The sequence below is a fragment of the Gossypium arboreum genome, chromosome 3, assembly GCF_025698485.1.
Source record: "Gossypium arboreum isolate Shixiya-1 chromosome 3, ASM2569848v2, whole genome shotgun sequence".
In the NCBI taxonomy this organism is placed as follows: domain Eukaryota; kingdom Viridiplantae; phylum Streptophyta; class Magnoliopsida; order Malvales; family Malvaceae; genus Gossypium; species Gossypium arboreum.
The window spans coordinates 136741366-136763327 of record NC_069072.1 but is presented as its reverse complement, the minus strand read 5'-3'; the positions used below and the strand labels follow the sequence as shown (position 1 = coordinate 136763327).

General features: G+C 34.1%; 4 protein-coding genes and 1 pseudogene across 5 annotated transcripts; all 5 read left to right on the top strand.

The window, feature by feature from the left end:
- Window positions 1–905: 905 nt before the first annotated feature.
- Window positions 906–4724, top strand: LOC128279280 (receptor-like protein 7). Its single transcript, XM_053026348.1, has 3 exons — window positions 906–1676; window positions 1824–4249; window positions 4432–4724. Exons 1-2 carry the CDS (start codon window positions 906–908, stop codon window positions 3192–3194), a joined length of 2142 nt encoding a protein of 713 aa, XP_052882308.1. The 3' UTR covers window positions 3195–4249; window positions 4432–4724.
- Window positions 3336–4217, top strand: LOC108475352 (receptor-like protein 33). Its single transcript, XM_017777313.2, has one exon. The coding sequence runs from the start codon at window positions 3336–3338 to the stop codon at window positions 4215–4217; it is 882 nt and encodes a 293-aa protein (XP_017632802.2).
- Window positions 4725–10997: 6273 nt separating the features above from the next.
- LOC128290620 (probable magnesium transporter NIPA1) lies at window positions 10998–12600 on the top strand (annotated as a pseudogene).
- Window positions 12601–15128: 2528 nt separating this feature from the next.
- Window positions 15129–19178, top strand: LOC108475350 (receptor-like protein 19). Of its 2 annotated transcripts, XM_053026049.1 has the most exons (3): window positions 15162–15638; window positions 16108–18747; window positions 18877–19178. In XM_053026049.1, exons 1-2 carry the CDS (start codon window positions 15594–15596, stop codon window positions 18112–18114), a joined length of 2052 nt encoding a protein of 683 aa, XP_052882009.1. In that variant the 5' UTR covers window positions 15162–15593; the 3' UTR covers window positions 18115–18747; window positions 18877–19178. The 2 variants fall into 2 exon arrangements, with proteins under 2 accessions (XP_017632801.1, XP_052882009.1); XM_017777312.2 differs by having other exon boundaries at window positions 15129–18747.
- On the top strand, window positions 18128–19042 carry LOC108475349 (receptor-like protein 7). Its single transcript, XM_017777311.1, has 3 exons — window positions 18128–18664; window positions 18877–18939; window positions 18986–19042. The coding sequence occupies exons 1-3, from the start codon at window positions 18128–18130 to the stop codon at window positions 19040–19042; spliced, it is 657 nt and encodes a 218-aa protein (XP_017632800.1).
- Window positions 19179–21962: the final 2784 nt, after the last annotated feature.

The window sequence follows — 21962 nt, the reverse complement described above, 5'->3', positions numbered from 1 at the left end:
ATTGAGTGTTATTAAATGTACAGATGAAGGTATATTAGTGTATGAAGAAATTGGATTGAGGTTCTTCTTTCATTTTTATGTCCCTCTTCCTTATCTAATTTCAACTCTGTAGTTGGTTCTTTTAATTCTGTTTCTATCCACCCTTTTTCCCCTTTTCAGCCATTAAAACAAAATGGCAGGAGCTTTAGGAACATAAAAGAACCAAATTTTGATATCTACTGAAGATCAAAACAAAGATGAAATATGTTTTAAGAAGATAATAGAAAAGAAAAGATTGAAAATGGAGTTTGATTCAATGGATTCTCTCCTACATTCTTCTTAGGAATTAGGATTTTTATGGGTTAGTTGTCGTGATCTCCATCAAATACCGGGAATTTATTCATTTTTTTTTTGAAGGATTCGTGTCCATCAAACATCGATTTTATTAACAATAAGAAAAATGAGATGAATAAAATATTAAAATCTCATTCTTCAAAATTAAAATTAACAAAATGGAAAAAAGAAAGAAAGACGTAAGGCAAATTAAGTGTGAATTTAACCACTTATTTCTATTACTAACAATAAATAATTTATGCTTTAAATAATAATAATTATTATTATTATCATCCCTTGCTTTAATATGTTGGAAAAAATTGACCAAAAAGACTTAACTAAAGTGGTGGAACAGTATTTTGATGGAGTCTTGATTAGGCAAAAAGACTTGGAAATTGCATGCAATGCCAATCACTCGTAAACATTGTTCTATGGAAACTACACATTTGTGTATAAATAAGTTGTATGCCAAACACAATCCTCCTTCACACCCACCCAACATGAACACTCTTCATTCCCTTATTTCACTCTTTCTCTTCTCATGCTTCCTTCCTCTTCTCTTGTCTTTTTCACCTCCTCAAACTCATCTCCCAATGCAATGTCTTGATGACCAGATATCTCCTCTGCTGCAATTGCAACATCATCTTTACTATGCCCCTAATTTTACTTTCTCTTCCAAATTCAAGCTTTGGGATCCCAACACTGATTGTTGCTCCTGGGAAGGAGTTACTTGTGATGCTTATGGTCATGTTATTGGTCTTGATCTTAGTTACAAAAACCTTTCAGGCAGCTTTCACTCCATATTCAATCTCCATCGTCTTCAGCGCCTTAATCTTGCTGGAAACAACTTTAATACCACTCTGTTTTCATATGGGTTTGACAAACTCCAAAATCTAACCCATCTCAATCTTTCAAGCTCATGTTTCCATGGCCAAATTCCAGTGGAGATATCATACTTAACGAGGTTAGTCTCTCTTGACCTATCGAATCAAGATTCTTGTTATCTGCGGTACTACACCATTATCGACCCATACAATTACGTATACAACTATTATGAACTACATCCTGAACTTGAACAACCTCTTAAATTAGAGAAACCAAACTTCAAGACATTAATCAAGAATTTGAGGTTTCTCACAGAGCTTTATTTGGATAGTGTGGACATTTCAACTCAAAGTACTAAATGGTGTGAAACCACATCTCTTGTACTTTCCAACCTGCGTGTGTTGAGTCTATCGTACTGTGGTTTGAAAGGTCCATTATGTTCTTCACTCTCAAGGCTCTCTTTTCTTTCCAAACTTATCCTTGATGGGAACACAATCTCGTATTTACCTCCCAATTTCTTGGAAATTTCGTCTCATTTGGTTTCTCTCCGTTTAATGGGTTACAATTTGAGTGGCCATTTTCCAACTGAAATTCTCTTATCGCCAAAAATTCAAAGCATTGACATTTCATTGAATAAATTTCTTAATGGTCAGTTGCCAGAATTTTCATCAAACAATTCTTTATAGAGTTTGTTGCTTTCTTCTTCAAATTTCAGTGGAAAACTACCCCAATCAATTGGTAATCTCAAGTTCCTGACATATTTAGAGCTTTCTTATTGCAATTTTTTTGGACCCATTCCATTGTCAATTGCAAATCTTAGTTCCCTGGTCAACCTAGATCTAGCAGGAAACAAGCTTTCTGGATCAATACATTCTTCTTTATTTACTCTTCCATCATTAAAGTCCTTGTCTCTTTCAGAAAATCAATTGGTTGGGAAAATTGATGAGTTCCCCAATACATCTTCTTCTTTGATTCAAGAATTATATATAGGCAATAATTATTTAACAGGACCTATCGCGAAGTCAATCCTCCAACTTCCAAGGCTTGAAGGGCTTTATATTAGAGGCAATAGCTTCAGTTCCATGAAGCTTGACATGTTTGTCCAACTCAACAACTTAAGGACTCTCTCGCTAAACAATATAAGCTTGTCAATTGAAAGTGACAACAGAAGTCTTACTTTTCCCCAGTTAGAGAGCCTAAGCCTAAGGTCATGCAACCTTACTGAATTTCCAGAATTCATCAAAACACAAGACAAGTTGGTTGAGTTATATCTTTCTAACAACCATATCCATAGTGTTGTGCCTAATTGGTTGTGGAAGAGCAGTCTTTCATGGGTAGACCTTTCTTTCAATGTGATTGATTTTCTAAAACAGCTTCCTTTGAATGATGCAAACTTCTCTTTCCCAATGTTGAAGCGATTGTATCTGGGATCCTGTAACATAAGTGCATTTCCAGAGTTCTTAAAGGGTCAAGAAAATTTAGGTTATCTCGACCTTTCAAATAACAAAATAAGTGGTGCAATACCAAACTGGGTGTGGAAGAAAAGTTTGCGGTATCTGTTCCTTGCTAATAACCATCTCTCAGCTTTGGACCATTTTTTACCCAATCAGAGTTCAACTTCTTCACAAAGCTCCTTCGCTAGATCTATTTGCAATTTGAGTCAGCTTAGAAATTTCAATGCATCTCATAACAATTTGAGTGGCTCGATTCCAAATTGCTTAGGCAAAATGAATGCTCTCTATTTGTTGGATCTGCAAGGAAATAACTTCAGTGGAATGTTACCAAAATTTTCAAAAGCAACCCAATTACAAATTCTCAAAATTAGTGAGAATAGATTGGAAGGGAAGTTGCCTAGATCATTAGTTGAATGCACTCAGCTTGAAGTTTTGGACGTGGGAAACAACATGATGAACGATGCATTCTCTTTTTGGTTGGAGAAATTGCCTTACTTGACGGTTCTAATATTGCGGGAAAATAGATTTTATGGCCATATTAAACATTTCAAACATAAATTTGTTTTCCCAAATTTGGATGTGTTGGACATTGCTTCAAACTAGTTTTCTGGTGAACTATCCATTGATTTCCTTCAAGCCACTCGATTAAGGTCACTCAAAATAGGTGGGAATAAATTGAAAGGGAGGCTGTCGACATCATTAGCCAATTTCACAGCACTTGAGGTTCTAGACCTTGGAAATAATATGGTTCATGATACATTTCCATTTTGGTTAGAGAAGCTACCTTCCTTGAAGGTTCTCATTTTGCGAGCAAATAGATTCTACGGCACAATTACAAAATTCAACTCGAAAAATGGGTTTCCAAAGCTACGCATATTGGACATTGCTTCCAACAATTTTTCAAGCGACTTGTCCATTGAATTTTTGCAAAGCTTGAAGGCAATGATGCAGATAACAAATGATGACAAAGCTAAGTTGGATTACATTGGGGAGGACTATTATCAAGACTCTGTGACAATTGTTAACAAAGGGATTGAAATGTTCTACCAAAAGGTCTTGACGATTCTTACTTGTCTTGACCTATCCAACAATAGTTTTCATGGGAGAATACCAGAAGAAATAAAAATGCTGAGGTCACTCAAAGTGCTAAACTTGTCCTATAATAGCTTCTCTGGCGAAATCCCAGTAGCACTTCAAAACCTAAAAGATCTAGACTCTTTGGATCTCTCACAGAATGAGCTGTCAGGGAAGATTCCTCCACAGCTTACAACTCTAACTTTCCTAGAGGCACTGAACTTGTCTTACAACCCACTTGAAGGGAGCATACCGCAAGGCAACCAATTCAGTACATTTTTAAATGATTCTTACCGTGGGAATCCAAAATTATGCGGTCAACCATTGTCCAAGAAATGCAATGAAGACCGTCTTCCAGTGCCACCGCCTCCAGGGGAGGAGGAACAGTCATGGTTATATGCTATGTCAACTTGGAAAATTGTTTTGATAGGTTATGGTAGTGGTTTGGTCGCTGGCCTATGTATCGGATATACAGTGTTGAATGAGTTGGGAAACATATGGGTTGATACGTTCAAAAAATATGGGAAAAGAAACAGAAGAAGATCTAGGTGACTATGTCAGAATTCATGTATCGAAGTCAATAGGTAAACATTTCCTTTTGAAACTGTAGTCTTTATATTTTGAAAAGATTGATGTTACAAACCAATTTTGGATTATACAACATTGCAATTCCTTAATTTAATCGGCAGGAGTGGTGGCACAGTGATGTTGTTTGTGAGAAGTTATATTATTGGTGGTTTGACTTGTGTTTCTTATTTTGTCACAGGGAAATGACCTCTGTCCTTCTAAGCTTCAAGTCAATGCATGTAAGTAGTGGCGGCATTAAATCATTTTAAGTAGAAAACCACCCAAAGTAAGATAAAATTTATCTTTTTTGTTTGGGTTTTTGGGCTATATATTTTATCAAACACATGTTGGGCTTTAGGCTCGGGTGTAATGGGTGGACCTATTGGTCCGGGTTGTAGTGCAGCTTGACACTTGTTTTGTATAAGTTTATTTATCTTTTCTATAACAGTTTTATTACTTTAAAAATAAATAAATAAAATAGAATGAAAGAAATGGTATCTTAAAATATGGTCCGTTTTCTGGAGTTGACAAACAATGTAAAACACTATAAATATGATAGCTTATTCAAATGATTCTCCTATTATGAAACATTTAAACAAATTCACAGAAATATTTATTTACAAGAAACAAAAATTAGCCATGTTTTGGATGAAGAAAAAAAGAAAGGAGAAAATCTATATTTTAGATTTAAGAGACTATATGTCGTATCATGGCATTTTTGTTGAAGCTGATCTCCATGCAGCTGGTATGAAGCAAGTGTAATGGAAGTCGCCATGCGAGCTCGTGACAAGCATGCAGACAACCTTAGTTTTGTGTTCTTTGTTATATTTGAACTAATATTTTGTTCATTTTGAAGTCTAGTTTGCTATAAGCTTTTTGATTGATGTAATTTGATGTTGATGGAGTCATTACTTGACTTTGTGTTAATGTACAAGTTAAGTTTTTGTTATTTGGAAAGTTTAGTGGAAGTAGGTGTATGTTTAGGTAGAAATTTGACTTGTAAGTTTTTTTTTTATTTTGATATATGTAATGGCAATCTGCCTATGATGAAGATATGAAAAATATAATTCTTTTTTCATCAATACTCTCAACTATTCTTCATGCTCCTTCTTTCTTTGCTTTAGCTCTGTTCTTGTTTTCCTTCCAATTTCTGCTCTTAAAGCTTGAACTGGAAGCATTTTTGCCTTCATTCTTTACCCGGGTATATTACGTTATTGTTGGTGCTCTGTTTGCAACTCTTACTTTACCCAGTTAAAGTTCACTCAAACTCCAACAATTGGTATCAGAGCTTTCATCTTAGAGGACCTGTTGTTGAAAATTAAATGGCTTCATCAGGCTTTTCTCCTGCTGCACCACCAGTCTTTAATGGTGAAGGGTTCCACATATGGCAGGTTAAGATGAGGACTTACCTGCAGGCCTTTGATCTGTGGGAAGTTGTTAACATAGACATCGAGCCAGCTCCACTGAGAGCCAACCCAACAGTGGCTCAAATCAGACAACATGCAGATGAGAGGACCAAAAGGCATAAGGCCATGTCCTGTATTCAGAACTGTGTTTCTGATGTGATCTTCACCAGGATCATGACCTGTGAGACCCCGAAGCAGGCTTGGGACAAGCTTAAGGAGGAGTTCCAGGGAACTGAGAGGACCAGGCAGCAGCAGCTTCTAAATCTGAGAAGGGATTTCGAGAATCTGAAAATGAAAGAAGAGGAAACTGTCAAACAATATTCTGACAGAATAATGGCTGTTGTAAACAGTATAAGGCTCCTTGGTGAGCAGTTTGATGAAGTAAGGATAGTTGAGAAGGTTCTCTCTACTTTACCAGAGAGATATGAGGCAAAGATATCCTCCTTAGAGGACTCGAGAGACTTGACAAGGATCTCCCTGACTGAGCTTATCAATGCTCTTTATGCTCAGGAGCAGAGAAGAGCCAGCAGGTTCGATGAGCACCAGGAGGGTGCATTTCAGGCCAAGAGCAAGCCTAGCTTGAGTAATGCTGCCTACAAAGGCAAGAAAAACTGGAGGGATAAATCCAAAGCTGATGCCTCAAAAAAATGGGACAGATCATACAGACACTGCAAAAGGCCCGGTCATCCAGAGGCCAGATGCTGGTTCAGACCAGATGCCATATGTCAACATTGCAAGAAGAAGGGCCATGTTGAAAAAGTCTGCAAAGAAAAAGGCAGACCTGGCCAAAACCAACCTCAACACAAGAATGAAGAGGCTCGAGTAGCTGAACAAGGCAGTGACAGTGAAGAACAAGTGTTTGCAGTCTCATGTTTAGCTGCAAAAGGCAAGGTTAAAAAAGGATGGCTCCTTGACAGTGGCTCCTTGACAGTGGCTGCACCAACCACATGTCACCAGATGCAACTATCTTCAAAACTCTAGATAGAAGCTGTAAGACTAGAGTAAAAATTGGAGATGGACACTGTATTCAGGCAGAAGGCATAGGTGATGTGATAATATGCACTCCATCAGGTAACAAACTCATCCCAAATGTACTGTTTGTACTTGAAATTGATAGAAATTTGTTGAGCATAGCTCAGTTGCTGGAAAAAGGATATATTGTGGTCTTTAAAGGCCAGGAGTGCCAAATCACCGATCCAAATGGATCAAGCCTCATGACAGTCACCATGAGTGACAAATGCTTTGAAGTCAACTGGTCAGGTGACTCACACTCAGCTCATGTTGCTTCAACTGAAGACACCAAGCTTTGGCATCAAAGACTTGGTCATGCCAACTTCAAATCTATGGCTCAAATGGTCAGTAAGGAAATGGTTGAAAACTTCACCAAGACAGTTCAGAGTGAAGATGTTTGTGAAGTTTGTCAGATGGGAAAGCAAGCCAGGCTTCCATTTCCTACAAACACAACCTGGAGAGAATCAAGCAAGCTGGAACTAGTGCACAGTGATGTTTGTGGCCCCATGAGGACAGAAACACTAAGTGGCAACAGGTACTTTATTCTCTTTATTGATGACTATACCAGATACTGCTGGGTTTATTTTGTGAAGCATAAGTCTGAGGTTGCTCAAGTGTTTATAAAGTTCAAAGCTGCAGTGGAAACAGAAACAGGCTACAAGATAAAGACCATTAGGTCAGATAATGGAACTGAATACACCTCAGCTCAGTTCCAAGCTTTGTGCAAAGATGCTGGCATCAAACACCAGCTAACCAATGTCTACACACCCCAGCAAAATGGGGTTAGTGAAAGGAAGAACAGGAGTTTGATAGATATGGCCAGATGCTTATTGTTTCAGAAAAATCTACCCAAGACAATGTGAAATGAAGTGCATCATCTGCTGTCTACATTCAGAATAGGCTTCCAACCAAAGCACTCGCTCACAAAACACCTTTTGAAGCCTGGTTCGGGTTCAAGCCATCATTGGCTTATATGAAAGTCTTTGGTTGTCTATGTTACAGCCAAGTACCAGCTGTAAAGAGGGACAAGTTGTCTAAAAGAGCTATTCCTGGTATTTTAACTGGGTATAGTATGGTCAAAAAGGGTTATAGGATCCTGGATCCTTTAACCAACAAAATCCAAGTGAGCAGAGATGTAGTGTTTGATGAGAAGGCTTGTTGGAACTGAGAAAGAAATGAACCTGAAGCCATTCCTGAAGAACTTATGACAGATCAGTTTGAAGCTGATCAAAATGATCCAGAGATGGATGTTGATGATGAACCAGTCAGGGGTACAAGGACTTTGGCTGAAATTTATGAGAGGGCACATATAGCCTTAGTAGAGCCAACCTGTTTTGAAGAGGCTGTGAAGCATGAAGGCTGGAAACAGGCAATGGCAGATGAAATTGCCATGATCGAGAAGAACCAGACTTGGAAGCTGGTTGAGAAGCCTACTAACAGGAAGATTATTGGAGTAAAATGGGTCTACAAGGCCAAGCAGAATGCTGATGGAAGTCTGAATAAACTGAAGGCTAGACTTGTGGTAAAAGGATTCAGTCAAAAATATGGACTGGATTACTTTGAAACATATGCTCCTGTTGCCAGATTGGATACGATTAGGCTGATTGTTGGATTGGCTACTCATATGTAGTGGAATGTCTATCAACTAGATGTGAAATCGGCCTTTCTAAATGGAATCCTTGAAGAGGAAATTTATGTCGAGCAACCAGAGGGATTTGAAGTACTTGGCAAGGAAGACTTGGTTTACAAACTAAGAAAGGCCTTATATGGCCTAAAACAAGCACCTAGAGCATGGTATGCTAGAATTGACTCTTATCTGCTTAGTTTGAAGTTTGAGAGAAGTGCTAGTGAGCCAACGTTGTATGTCAAGAAGAATAAAACTGAAACTCAGCTTGTGGTGTCATTGTATGTTGATGACCTATTGGTGACAGGAGGAGATGAAGTTGATTTGGCAGAATTTAAGACAAAGATGATGCAAATGTTGAAATGATCGACACAGGGCGATGACATACTTCCTAGGAATGGAAGTAAGCCGGACACAAGAAGGCATCTTCTTGAAATAGGAATCATTTGCCTTGAAGGTGTTGACAAAGTTTTCAATGCTGAACTGCAAGCCAACTCCTACACTGTTGTGCCGGGTTGAAACTATCAAGCCATGAGGGTCATGAAGAAGTCGTGAAACTACCTACGAAGCTTAATTGGTTGTCTTCTATACTTGATCGCAACGAGACCGGACATCATGTTTTCTCGTAAGTCTACTTTCTAGATTCATGCTTCGCTGCAATGTACAACATTTTCAAGTGCAAAACAGTCTTGAGATACATTAAAGGTACTCTAAATCACGGTCTCTTGTTTAGCAAGGCTGCAGAACTTAGATTGAAAGGCTACACAGATAGTGACTGGGCTGGTTCTAAAGACGATATGAAGAGCACATCAGGGTATGCTTTCACATTGGGGTCAGGAATGGTATGCTAGAGTTCCAAAAAACAGTCTCTGGTGGCTCAATCGACTGCTGAAGCCGAGTATGTAGCTGCTGCTAGTGCCGTAAACCAAGCTATTTGGCTGAGGAAAATCTTAGCTGATTTGAACTTATCTCAAGTAGAAGCAACAGAGATACTTTGTGACAATAAATCTGCTGTTGCAATTGCAAAGAACCCTGTCTTCCATGGTAGAACTAAGCACTTTGACATAAAGCTGCATGTGATAAGGGAGATGGAGCAAGCTTGTGAAATAAAGCTGGTTCATTGCAATTCGGAGGATCAAATTGCTGATATCTTGACCAAGGGTCTTGGTGTGTCGAGATTTAACAAGTTAAGAAAGCTCATGGGAGTTTGCAGCATGAAGCTCAAGGAGGAGGGTTGAAGCTGATCTCCATGCAGCTGGTATGAAGCAAGTGCAGCTGGAAGCTGGCCATGCAGGCTCGTGACAAGCATGCAGCAACCTTAGTTTTGTGTTGCTGTTATATTTGAACTAATATTTTGTTCATTTTGAAGTCTAGTTTGCTATAAGCTTTTTGATTGATGTAATTTGATGTTGATGGAGCTGTTAACCAGCTTTGTGTTAATGTACAAGTTAAGTTTTTGTTATTTGGAAAGCTTAGTGGAAGTAGGTGTATGTTTAGGTAGAAATTTGACTTGTAAGTTTTTTTTTTTATTTTGATATATGTAATGGCAATCTGCCTATGATGAAGATATGAAAAATACAATTCTTTTTTCATCAATACTCTCAACTATTCTTCATGCTCCTTCTTTCTTTGCTTTAGCTCTGTTCTTGTTTTCCTTCCAATTTCTGCTCTTAAAGCTTGAACTGGAAGCATTTTTGCCTTCAATCTTTACCCGGGTATATTACGTTACTGCTGGTGCTCTGTTTGCAACTCTTACTTTACCCGGTTAAAGTTCACTCAAACTCCAACAGTTTTTAATTGGTTTGTCATATTTAAACCTTTAAAAACAAAATCATTTGGAATTAAATCTAATTTTTTTAAAGAATTGAAAAGTTGAAAGACATGATAATTGCAAGTGAAATGAGAAGCTTCAAATTCTAATTTTCAGGCCAACTGTCTGAGAAGAAAGCACAGATTGGCAGAATAAAGTTGTGAAAAGGAGAAGCATATGGTGAAAAGGTTAATCCCAAAACCGATATGCTGCACTCGACGTTCTCTTACATGTAGTTTCTATCATACGCGGATGGTTGGATCTTGTTATCTTAGGATTTTGTTTACCCAACTGTGAACTTCTGCTTTAAATGCAACAATCCTATTCTAAATTGGTATTTATATTAGTCTTTCTGTAGTATGGTGTGTGCAACAAAATGTAATATAGAACACAAATTATGAAGCTGACTGCAACTATTTTCGACCAAAGGTCCATCGATTCAGCTGAATTTTATATATGTTGGCCTTGCTATTGCGGGTAAAAAGGTAGTTAATGGTTGAAGCATGCAAAGCCTGTTATAGTCCATGGAGCACTGATTGTGGGCAGCAATGCAAAATTATTGACATTATCCTAAACTTTTATAAAATCAAAACTTAGCAGTGAAATTCAATACAAAACTTCAAATTTCAAAACTTAGCAGCCTCTGATCCTCTTATGGCCCGGTGTCGTTGGATTCATGTTGTCTGGGAAATTTTGAGACGGTGTAACAGAAACCGATCTGGTTTTGGCTCTAACACCAATGTTGAGGAAACATGGTCATCGTGTTGTTGGCGAATTTATTGAGTTTTATGGTTAGGTGTATGGTCAGAAATCTTGACAATCGAATGCTTTACAATCAATAATATTGGTTTTAATGTGCATATAGGAGAAGCTGTGACTGAATTATCATTGGCTAATCGAACACAATTGCAGATATGGCTACTGAATATGGTGCAGCCACGTGTTTCTTCCTTATGGATCATATAACCCATTTGGTAGTTTATATCGGAATCTGCCCTCTTATGGGATCTCTTACAGTTTGTTGATTACTTTTAAGGCTTCTTCCTCTTTCTCTTTCTCTTCTTCTTCTTTTATTTTTATTTTAATTTATATTATATTTATTCTTCAATTTTTTGAAGCTTTTCATCTCACACACTTCAGGATATCATTATGAGGATATGAATCTTCGAAGATACTTTAAATGCATGAAAAATTTAGAAAAAAAATGAATATATCTGTATCGATTCCATATCCATATTCAACTTGCATTACAATACATTTGTTTTAACAACCATCTTTTCGTTCTCATAGGTAATGGGTGTTAAAGCAGTAGGAATCGCGCTGAAGCTGTCGTTTGGAGGAATGAATCAGTTTAAATACTTCGAAACATGGATTTTCACAATAATTGTGATCTTTTGCTGTCTTCTGCAAATAAATTACTTGAACAAGGTGAGTGATGAGACTTAGATTTCATTACCCTTTGTCAGTGAGGGTAATTATATATTGGTTTAGTTTGTGTCACTCGAATTTGTTTGAATGTTGAATAAGGCATATTAGACATGGAGGTTTTTATTTTTTAACTGTTTTCCATGTATTTAAAGGATTTTATTCCCATACAAGAGTCTAGATATATATATATATATATATATATATATATATATGTATATGTGTGTGTGTGACAAGAGTATTTTAATGAAACTGAAATTTGAAATACGTAAATTAAGCGCTTTACAAGTTTTGGCACTACTAGTAATTTGGACATCAACATTGTAAGTTACTCATTATTAAGTTGCTTAGAGGATACAAAAGCATAAATCTGTGTTTTTTTTAAAAATAATTTCTTTCAAGCTTATATTCTTAATTTAATGTGATGATTAACTCTAAATTTATGTTATTGTTGTTATTCTTGATGGTAATAAAAGCTTAAAATTTTGCAGGCTTTAGACACCTTTAATACTGCTGTTGTATGTCCTGTTTACTATGTCATGTTCACAACATTCACCATTATTGCCAGCATTATCATGTTTAAGGTAATTTCTTTTTTATTTTTTTTTATTTTTTTACTTTTGAGCTTGACTAACCTTCTCATGGAGATATGTTTGACTATTTTCATGAACATCGCAAACACATTTATTTAGTTTATATGAATAAACGTGAACATAAATAGACAAAAAAAAAAAAACTAACGGATCAAACTTAATTCCTATACAATCCTACTTACAAAAATCTTGTGTTTTTGTATATAATAATGTATTTTTTCTTTTTTGTTTTCTTAAAGGATTGGAATTCATAAGGCGGGACAGAGATTACAACAGAATTATGTGGATTTATTACAATTTTAGCAGGCACATTCCTCCTTCACAAAACCAAAGATATGGGAAAAAGTTCCAGTGGCAGACTTCCTGTTTATACATCTCCTGAACCAAATACAGTCTCCGAATCTAGATAGTCAGCCCTACAGGTTTGAAATTCGTATTTGGATTCTAATCCTTAGCTTTCTTGCATTTAGTTTCGTACAAGAAAGATTAGAAAAAAAAAAAAAGACACAAACAAAAGTAGAATTAGGATTTTTTTTTTAAATTTGAGGTTTATGGACATTGTCTATGTGAAAGTTACTACTAAAATGTTTAAGAAATAGGTTTTTTAGTTTCCTTCTGTTTTTCTATTTGTTATTTTTTTCATAATATGTTTGAGTTTGATATTTAATCATTAGAACTAAAAACCCAATTCTCTACTAATAAATCAAACAATTGTTAGTTTTTAGTGTTATATTTTTGAGGTCTTACGTAATTGACTTGTGTTTATAGTGGTAACTGGTCAAAATTATAGGGTATATAAAAAACATTATCATCTATAACTATACATATATGATATGTATGTATGTACATAATGTATAGTCAGCTGAAGAATTTTGTTTTGAGTTTATAGTGAGTTCAAAGTTTTTTGCAAATGATTCAAAATCGCGCAGTCAAAATGGGGCAAAAAGATATCAACATTACATTAGTATGCATGCCCAAGAAAAAAACATGTTAATAGCTATTTCCATCTCATTTTTAGATGTATTTATTTGATCAAATCGAGGGAGAAAATTTCGAGTTAATCGAGTTGATGAGTTTTATTCATTATTTGAAAAATTTTAAGTAAAGTCAAGTGAAATAAAATTAGAGTTGAATTGAATCGAGTTAAACTGTTTGAGTTAAATTAAAAATTTAATGTGAAATTGAAATCTTTTATGGTATAATTAATTTTGTGTTAGAGCACATAAATTTGAAACCATATATATATTGGAAAATTTTTCAAAACAAAATAATAATAAAATTATTGTAATTTTAAAAAATATATAAATTTTGAAATTTTATGAATATTTTGAATTTTAAAAATATTTTAAATTTTTAAAATTATTTTAAATTATTTTGTAATTTTTGTTGTGATAGTTTAATTTATTAATTTTAAAATTAACAGGGACCAAAGGAGCATGTATGAATTTATTGTTTGAAATGGAAATTTTAAAATATAGAAATGGAAATTTTTCCTTCAAATTTCTCAGTCAAATAGAGTCTAAAAAAGTTTGAAAGCTGAAATTTAAATATGTTAGTTTCAAAAGTGGAAAATTCTATACATTGCATCATCAAACTTTCCACTTATTGTGTCATCAGTCTAGCTAATACTTGACTTGTACACAATGGTTCAACGTTGTTTTTGTGCAGTATTAATTACTTGGACATTTGCATGCAATGCCAAAGACTTAATACTTAATATTTCCACACTATCATTTTTTGGTCCAAAATTAAAGATATTAAAATTTCAATTTAAACCATTATCATTTAAAATTCAATGTATAATTTTGAGATATAAATTGATTTAACTCTTTGATAAATTATAACATATTTACAACTTCGATATTCATTAACAAATTGATTTTATATTATAAGTTAAATTATTTTGTAATTTTTATTTAGAGATCAATTTTTAATTTTAAAATTGATAGGGATCAAAAGAGTATGTACATCAATCTATTGTTTGAATGATTTGAGTTATTCAGATTATAAAATTCAACTCAAAACTCGAATTGTAAATATTTTAATAATATAAAACATAAAAATTATTAAAATTAAATAATAATATAGAAATGAAAATATTTAAACAAATTTCTCACCCATATGCACTCTAAGAAAGTTTCAAAACTGGAATTTGATTATGTATCTTTCAAAAGTGAAAAATTCTATATATTTTATTATTAAAATTTCCACTCATTGTGTCCATCAATATATAATGTGACTTGACTCGTACACAATGGATTGACGTTTTTGTGCAATAAAAACTTAGATATTTGCATGCAATGCCAAAGACTTAAAGACTTAAAAGTCCTATAACATTTCAAACTATCATTTTTTCTGGTCCAAAATTAAAGGTATTAAACATTCCAATTTAAAACTTACGAATTTAATTAGAATATCATGAAGTTCAGGGATCAATTTAAAATTCGATGTATAATTTTGAGATATAAGGTGAATTAACCCTTTAATAAATCATAACATATTTACAAGTTCGATACTCATTAACAAATGAATTTTATATTATAAATTAAATTTTATTTTTTGTACTATAACAAAATTTACTTAAAAAATTAAATTGTAATATTTTTATTTTAAAAAATTAAATGATGGAGAAATAATTATATATAACATAAAAATGATAAAATTTACCTGAGTTTAAAATAATTTAAAGTTCAAATATTTGTAATATCGATATTAAAATTTACTTTATCAATAAGAAAAATGAGATGAATAAAATATTAAAATCTCATTCTTCAAATTTAAAATTAATAAAAAGAAAGACGTAAGGCAAATTAAGGGTGAATTTAACAACTTATTTCTATTACTAACAATAAATAATTTATGCTTTAAATAATAATAATAATTATCCCTTGCTTTAATATGTTGGAAAAAATTGACATAAAAGACTTGATTAGGCAAAATGACTTAGAAATTGCATGCAATGCCAATCACTTTCATTCCCTACCTTACTCCTAAATATTGTTCTATGGAAACTACACATTTGTGTATAAATAAGTTGTATGCCAAACACAATCCTCCTTCACACCCACCCAAGATGAACACTCTTCATTCCCTTATTTCACTCTTTCTCTTCTCATGCTTCCTTCCTCTTCTCTTGTCTTTTTCACCTCCTCAAACTCATCTCCCAACGCAATGTCTTGATGACCAGAGATCTCCTCTGCTGCAATTGCAACATCATCTTTACTATGCCCCTAATTTTACTTTCTCTTCCAAATTCGAGCTTTGGGATCCCAACACTGATTGTTGCTCTTGGGAAGGAGTTACTTGTGATGCTTATGGTCATGTCATTGGTCTTGATCTTAGTTACAAAAACCTTTCAGGCAGCTTTCACTCCATATTCAATCTCCATCGTCTTCGGCGCCTTAATCTTGCTGGAAACAACATTAATACCACTCTGTTTTCATATGGGTTTGATAAACTCCAAAATCTAACTCATCTCAACCTTTCAAGCTCATGTTTCCACGGCCAAATTCCAATGAAGATCTCACAGTTAAGAAGGTTAGTCTCTCTTGATCTATCTTATCAAGATGATTGCTATTGGAGAAATGGTTATTATTATTATTTACCACCTCTGAAATTAGAGAAACCAAACTTCAAGACATTAATCAAGAATTTGAGGTTTCTCACAGAGCTTTATTTGGATAATGTGGACATTTCAACTCAAAGTGCTAAATGGTGTGAAACCACATCTCTTGAACTTTCCAACCTGCGTGTGTTGAGTCTGTCAAACTGTGGTTTGAAAGGTCCATTATGTTCTTCACACTCAAGGCTCTCTTTTCTTTCCAAACTTATCCTTGATGGGAACACAATCTCGTATTTACCTCCCAATTTCTTGGAAATTTCGTCTCATTTGGTTTCTCTAAGTTTAAGGGGTTGCAATTTGAGTGGCCATTTTCCAACTGAAATTCTCTTATCACCAAAAATTCAAAGCATTGACATTTCAAACAATGACTTTCTTAATGGTCAGCTGCCAGAATTTTCATCCAACAATTCTTTACAGAGTCTGTCACTTTATGAGACAAATTTCAGTGGAAAACTACCCCAATCAATTGGTAATCTCAAGTTCCTGACAAATTTAAAGCTTCATTATTGCAATTTTTTTGGACCCATTCCATCGTCAATTGCAAATCTTAGTCACCTGGTCAACCTATATCTAGGAGGGAACATGCTTTCTGGATCAATACATTCTTCTTTATTTACTCTTCCATCGTTGAAGACCTTGTATCTTGGAGACAATCAATTGGCTGGGAAAATTGATGAGTTCCCCAATGCATTTTCTTCTTTGATTGAGTGGTTATATATAGGCAATAATTATTTAACAGGACCAATCCCAAAGTCAATCCTTCAACTTCCAAGGCTTGAATGGCTTGATATCGATAGCAATAGCTTCAGTTCCACGAAGCTTGACATGTTTGTCCAACTCAAGAACTTAAGGACTCTCTGGCTAAACAATATAAGCTTGTTAATTGAAAGCGACAACAGAAGTCTTACTTTCCCCCAATTAGAGAGGTTATCGCTAAGGTCATGCAGCCTTACCGAATTTCCAGAATTCATCAAAACACAAGACAAGTTGGTTGAGTTAGATCTTTCTAGCAATCATATCCATGGTGTTGTGCCTAATTGGTTGTGGAAGAGCAGCCTTTCAAGGGTAAACCTTTCTTTCAATGTGATTGATTTTCCAAAACAGCTTCCCTTAAGTGATTTAAACTTCTCTTTTTCAATGTTGAGGGGATTGTATCTGGAATCTTGTAACATAAGCTCATTTCCAGAGATCTTAAAGAGTCAAGAAAATTTAGAATATCTTGAACTTTCAAATAATAAAATAAGTGGTGCAATACCAAATTGGGTGTGGAAGAAAAGTTTGTGGTATCTGTATCTTGCTAATAACCATCTCTCATCTTTGGACCAACTTTTACCCAATCAGAGTTCAACTTCTTCACAGGGCTTTTTCACTTTGGACGCATCTTATAACAATTTGAGTGGCCCAATTCCAAATTGGTTATGCAATATGAGTCAACTTAGCGTTTGCTATGCATTTTATAATAATTTCAATGGCCCAATACCAAATTGCTTATGCAATATGAGTCAACTAAGAGGTTTTGATGCATCTTATAACAATTTGAGTGGCTCAATTCCAAATTGCTTGGACAATATGAGTCAACTTGACAGTTTTGATGTATCTTATAACAATTTAAGTGGCCCAATTCCAAATTGTTTGGGCAATATGAGTGCTCTGATTTGGCTGGGTTTGCAAGGAAATAACTTCAGTGGAATGTTACCAAAATTTTCAAAAGCAACTCAACTTGAGTTTCTCAAAGTTAGTGAGAATAGATTGGAAGGGAAGTTGCCCAGATCATTAGCAAAATGCACTCAACTTACGGTTTTGGATGTAGGAAGCAACATGATAAATGATACATTTCCTTTTTGGTTGGAGAAATTGACTTACTTGATGGTTCTAATATTGCGGGAAAATAGATTTTATGGTCAAATTAAACATTTCAAACATAAATCTGTTTTCCCAACTTTGGATGTATTGGACATTGCTTCAAACCAGTTTTCTGGTGAACTATCCATTGATTTCCTTCAAGCCACTCGACTAAGGTCACTCAAAATAGGTGGGAATAAATTGGAAGGGAAGCTGTCGAGATCATTAGTCAATTGCACAGCACTTGGGGTTCTGGACCTTGGAAATAATATGGTTCATGATACATTTCCATTTTGGTTAGAGAAGCTACCTTCCTTGAAGGTTCTAGTTTTGCGAGCAAACAGATTCTACGGTACAATTTCAAAAATCGACACGGAACGTGGGTTTCCAAACCTACGCATATTGGACATTGGTTCCAATCATGTTTCAGGTGACTTGTCCATTGAGTTTTTGCAAAGTTTGAAGGCAATGATGCATTTAACAAATGACGATAAAGCTAAGCTGGTTTACATTGGGGAGGACTATTATCAAGACTCTGACAATTGTTAACAAAGGGATTGAAATGTTCTACCAAAAGGTCTTGACAATTCTTACTTGTCTTGACCTTTCCAACAATAGTTTCCATGGGAGAATACCAGAAGAGATACGAATGCTGAGGTCACTCAGAGTGATGAACTTATCCAATAATGGCTTCTCTGGTGAAATCTCATTAGCACTTCAAAATCTAAAAGACCTTGAATCTTTGGATCTCTCAAGAAACAAGCTGTCAGGGGAGATTCCTCCACAACTTACAAGTCTAACTTTCCTGGCAGCATTGAACTTGTCATACAACCAACTTGAAGGAAGCATACCACAAAGCAACCAATTCATTACATTTACAAATGATTCCTACCGTGGGAACCCAAAATTGTGTGGGCTGCCTCTGTCAAGGAAATGCAATGAAGTTGATCTTCGAATGCCACCACCTCCAGGGGAAGATGAAGATTCATGGTTATATGCTATGTCTACTTGGAAAATTGGGTTGATAGGTTATGCTAATGGATTGGTGGTTGGGCTATTTATTGGATATACAGTGCTGAATGAGTTGGGAAACAAATGGGTTGAGAAGTTCAGAAAGTGTGGGAAAAGAAATAGAAGAAGATGTAGGTGACTCCATCAGAATTCTTGTTTCAAAATTAGCTGGTAAGCATTAGTCTTTCTAATTTGAAAAGATAGTTGTTGAAAAATAATTTTTCTATCATATTGTACTTGTAGCATTGAAATTCATTTTCCAGATTCTATTGTAATTTTATGTATCATTTTGCAATGCAGGACATGGAATGTCTAGTCAGGAGGAATGTCCAGTCAGGAGGTACGTTATCTTGGAAGAAAATGGTAATTAGTTTCTTATGGCTGCAAGTATTTTTCAATCACGTGTTAGGCTTTAGGTCCGGGTGTAAAGGGTGGACCTGTTGGTCCGGGTTTTAGTGCAGCCTGACACTTGTTTTTATATTAGTCTATTTATCCTTTCAATGATAGTCTTATTACGTTACAAATTACCATTCAATTAAACTTTGTATGTAATAATATGATAATAATAATTAAAATCTAATGAAAGAAATTATGTGTTACAATCTAGTATGTTTTCCAATGTTAGCCAAAGGCCAACACTATCTCACACTATTATTACAATGTACACATACTTTTTATGGAAATTTATCCAATGAAACAGAGCACTAAACTAGTTTCCCAAATGCAGGGAAGAATTGGTATGCCACAATACTATGAAAATGATTAAGAAAAAAATACTAATAACAAAAAAAAAAAAATGGTAATGGAATCACAGTAATTGAAATGATGAAGAAGGGTGTTTACCTGGATTATCAGCGACGAATCTAATGGTTGCCCATCCATTCAAAGGCACTCCAACAGTGTTCCTCACAGGTGGATCAACAAGGTTGAATTTAGAAGTATCCTTTTTAGGATCGAAGTTCCCGAAACCTTGTGCAATGATATAGAAATCGTATAGAGGCTGAATTGGATGATTCTCAGATGTCACTATGCTTGTGTCTTGGAGCACGATTTTGTACCCTAAAAATGTTGGTATGGGTTAGAGGTGACTGAGATGTTGATGCTGATGTGGTTGGTGGTGGCAATGATGAAGGTGAGTGAAGAATGGTTAGTGATGGAGGATGCCTCCATAGAGCTGGGAGCCGAAAGTGTTAAAGAAAAATGGTGGAAAAAAGGCCCCCGGTTAGAAGCTTTGCTAGAATTAAAATTGAATTAAATTGAATTTACCACAAAATGTTGATTTGTATCCCGATGAAATTTGGTGTCTACTTAAAAATAGATTAAAATACAATGAAATAAATGATGCCTTACAATTTGGTGTGCTTTGTAGTGTTAGTAAACAATCCAAAACACTAGAAAATTGGAACTAACTTTAGATTTAAAAAAGAAAAAAAAACCATATTTTAGATTTAAAAAATTATATGTTGTTTAATCTCATGGTGGTGGAATTTGTTTGATAAACTTTGAAAAATGAAACTTTTGAAATTGGAGTTAAAATTTTCAAATAGGGATAAATCTCGTTAATCTCATTTGTCCTTGATAATTTCAAATAGGGATAAATCTCAAAATTATATATAAACTTTGATTTAATGTGTAATTGTATATATAAACTTTAGTTTGGTGTAATTATACACGTGGAGCGATAATTGTGGTTCAAATGATACTTTAAACTTTAATTTTGATTTAATCATACACATTTAATGAAATAAATATATCAATTTATTTTTATATTGGATAAATATAATTATTTATGTATACAATATATAAACATAAAATAATATTATATCAATAATTGTGTTAATAAATTATAAAAACTGGATCAAATCAAAATTTTATGTATAACATTATACAAAATCAGAATTCATATATACAATTACACATTAAACAATAATTTATATATAATTTTAAGATTTATCCCTTTAAATTAAATTTAAGGAAGTCACAATTTAAATATGTTGAAAAGAAATTGTTAAGAAGAGAAGAATTGTATCATCAAAATTTCCGCTACTCATGTCCATCAATCCATCTCAACTACCTAAGAAATTTGCTAAACATTGTTTTAATGCTGTAGTGAAGGGGCAAAAAGATTTAGACATTATTTGCATGGAATGCCAAAGGTTAAGACTAGGTCTAGTAATATTAAAAATATCTCATAGTATCATTCTTTTTAGTCAGTCCAAAATTAAAAATATTAAATTTTTTGTGTTTCACTTGGTTTGATAAACTTTGAAAAAAAATGAAATTGGAATTGAATTTTTCAAAAAATTGAAAAATTGTTAAATAGTATAAGACATCTCGTCAATTTCATTCGTCTTTGATAATTTTAATTAAATTTAAAAGAATTTAAGTATAAAAATTTAAATATGTTTATTTCAAAGAAATTGTTAAGAAGAAAACAATTTTATACATTCTATTATCAAAATTTCCACAACTTATGCCCATCAGTCCATCTCAGCTACCTAAGAAACTTGATAAACATTGTTTTCATGTAAAAAGATTTAGACATTTGCATGCAATGCCAATTAGGCTAAGACTAAGTCTAATAATATCTCATACTGTATCATTTTTTTAGTCAGTCTAAAATTAAAATTATTAAAAAATTTTAATTAAAACATTAATGATAATTTGAAGACTTAATTGGAAAAGTTTAAAGTTTAGATATTAATTTATATTTGATTCATAGTTTGGGGCAAATGGACTGGAACATTGGAATATTATTCAGATGGAGCAAAATGGAATTGGAATTCTTTTGAAAAAAAATGGAATTGGATCTAAAATTTTAAAAAAAGTTGTTAATAGTATAACACATCTTGTCTAATCCTTCAATGAATAGTCTCCATTTCATTAATGCTTTATTTTTGTGTTTATAATGACTTGACTTAAACAAAGTGGTAAACCATTGTTTTCATATAGCAAGGATCTGGCAAAAAGACTTACACACATTGCATGCAATGCCAAATATTAAATTTAGAATTGAGCCCATAATTTGAGGTGTTTGATTTAATTAAACCAATTGGTAGTGTCGAAACTATTTTTTTTTAAAAAAACGGAGTCGACTTAGATTTAGAAAATGAAAACGAACAGAGGAGTCGCCACCAATCTGTTTTATGAGGTGTGATCGAGTCACCTCGTGTAGCGACGTGAAAATTTAGCTTAGCTTGGTTGCTAATTGTGGCGATTTATTGAAAAAAGTTTGAAATTTGACGTTTGATTTTTGAAATAAACAGGGAGTCGCCACCGATCCTTTTTCCTAGGTGTGATCGGACACCTATTAGATCTCTTATTAAAACAAATAAAAGACTGAGTTTAGGTCTACGTTAAAATCCAGAGAAAAATTAGGGTTCGGG

Excerpts from the sequence above, each read along its gene's own strand:
- LOC108475349 (XM_017777311.1), top strand. The coding sequence starts at position 18,128 with ATGTTCTACCAAAAGGTCTTGACAATTCTTACTTGTCTTGACCTTTCC. Across the intron at positions 18,665-18,876 it reads ATGAGTTGGGAAACAAATGG|GACATGGAATGTCTAGTCAG; the intron begins GTTGAGAAGTTC and ends TTTGCAATGCAG. Across the intron at positions 18,940-18,985 it reads CGTTATCTTGGAAGAAAATG|GCTTTAGGTCCGGGTGTAAA; the intron begins GTAATTAGTTTC and ends ATCACGTGTTAG.
- LOC108475350 (XM_017777312.2), top strand. The coding sequence starts at position 15,175 with ATGAACACTCTTCATTCCCTTATTTCACTCTTTCTCTTCTCATGCTTC.
- LOC108475352 (XM_017777313.2), top strand. The coding sequence starts at position 3,336 with ATGGTTCATGATACATTTCCATTTTGGTTAGAGAAGCTACCTTCCTTG.
- LOC128279280 (XM_053026348.1), top strand. The coding sequence starts at position 906 with ATGCAATGTCTTGATGACCAGATATCTCCTCTGCTGCAATTGCAACAT. Across the intron at positions 1,677-1,823 it reads TGGAAATTTCGTCTCATTTG|AGTTTGTTGCTTTCTTCTTC; the intron begins GTTTCTCTCCGT and ends AATTCTTTATAG.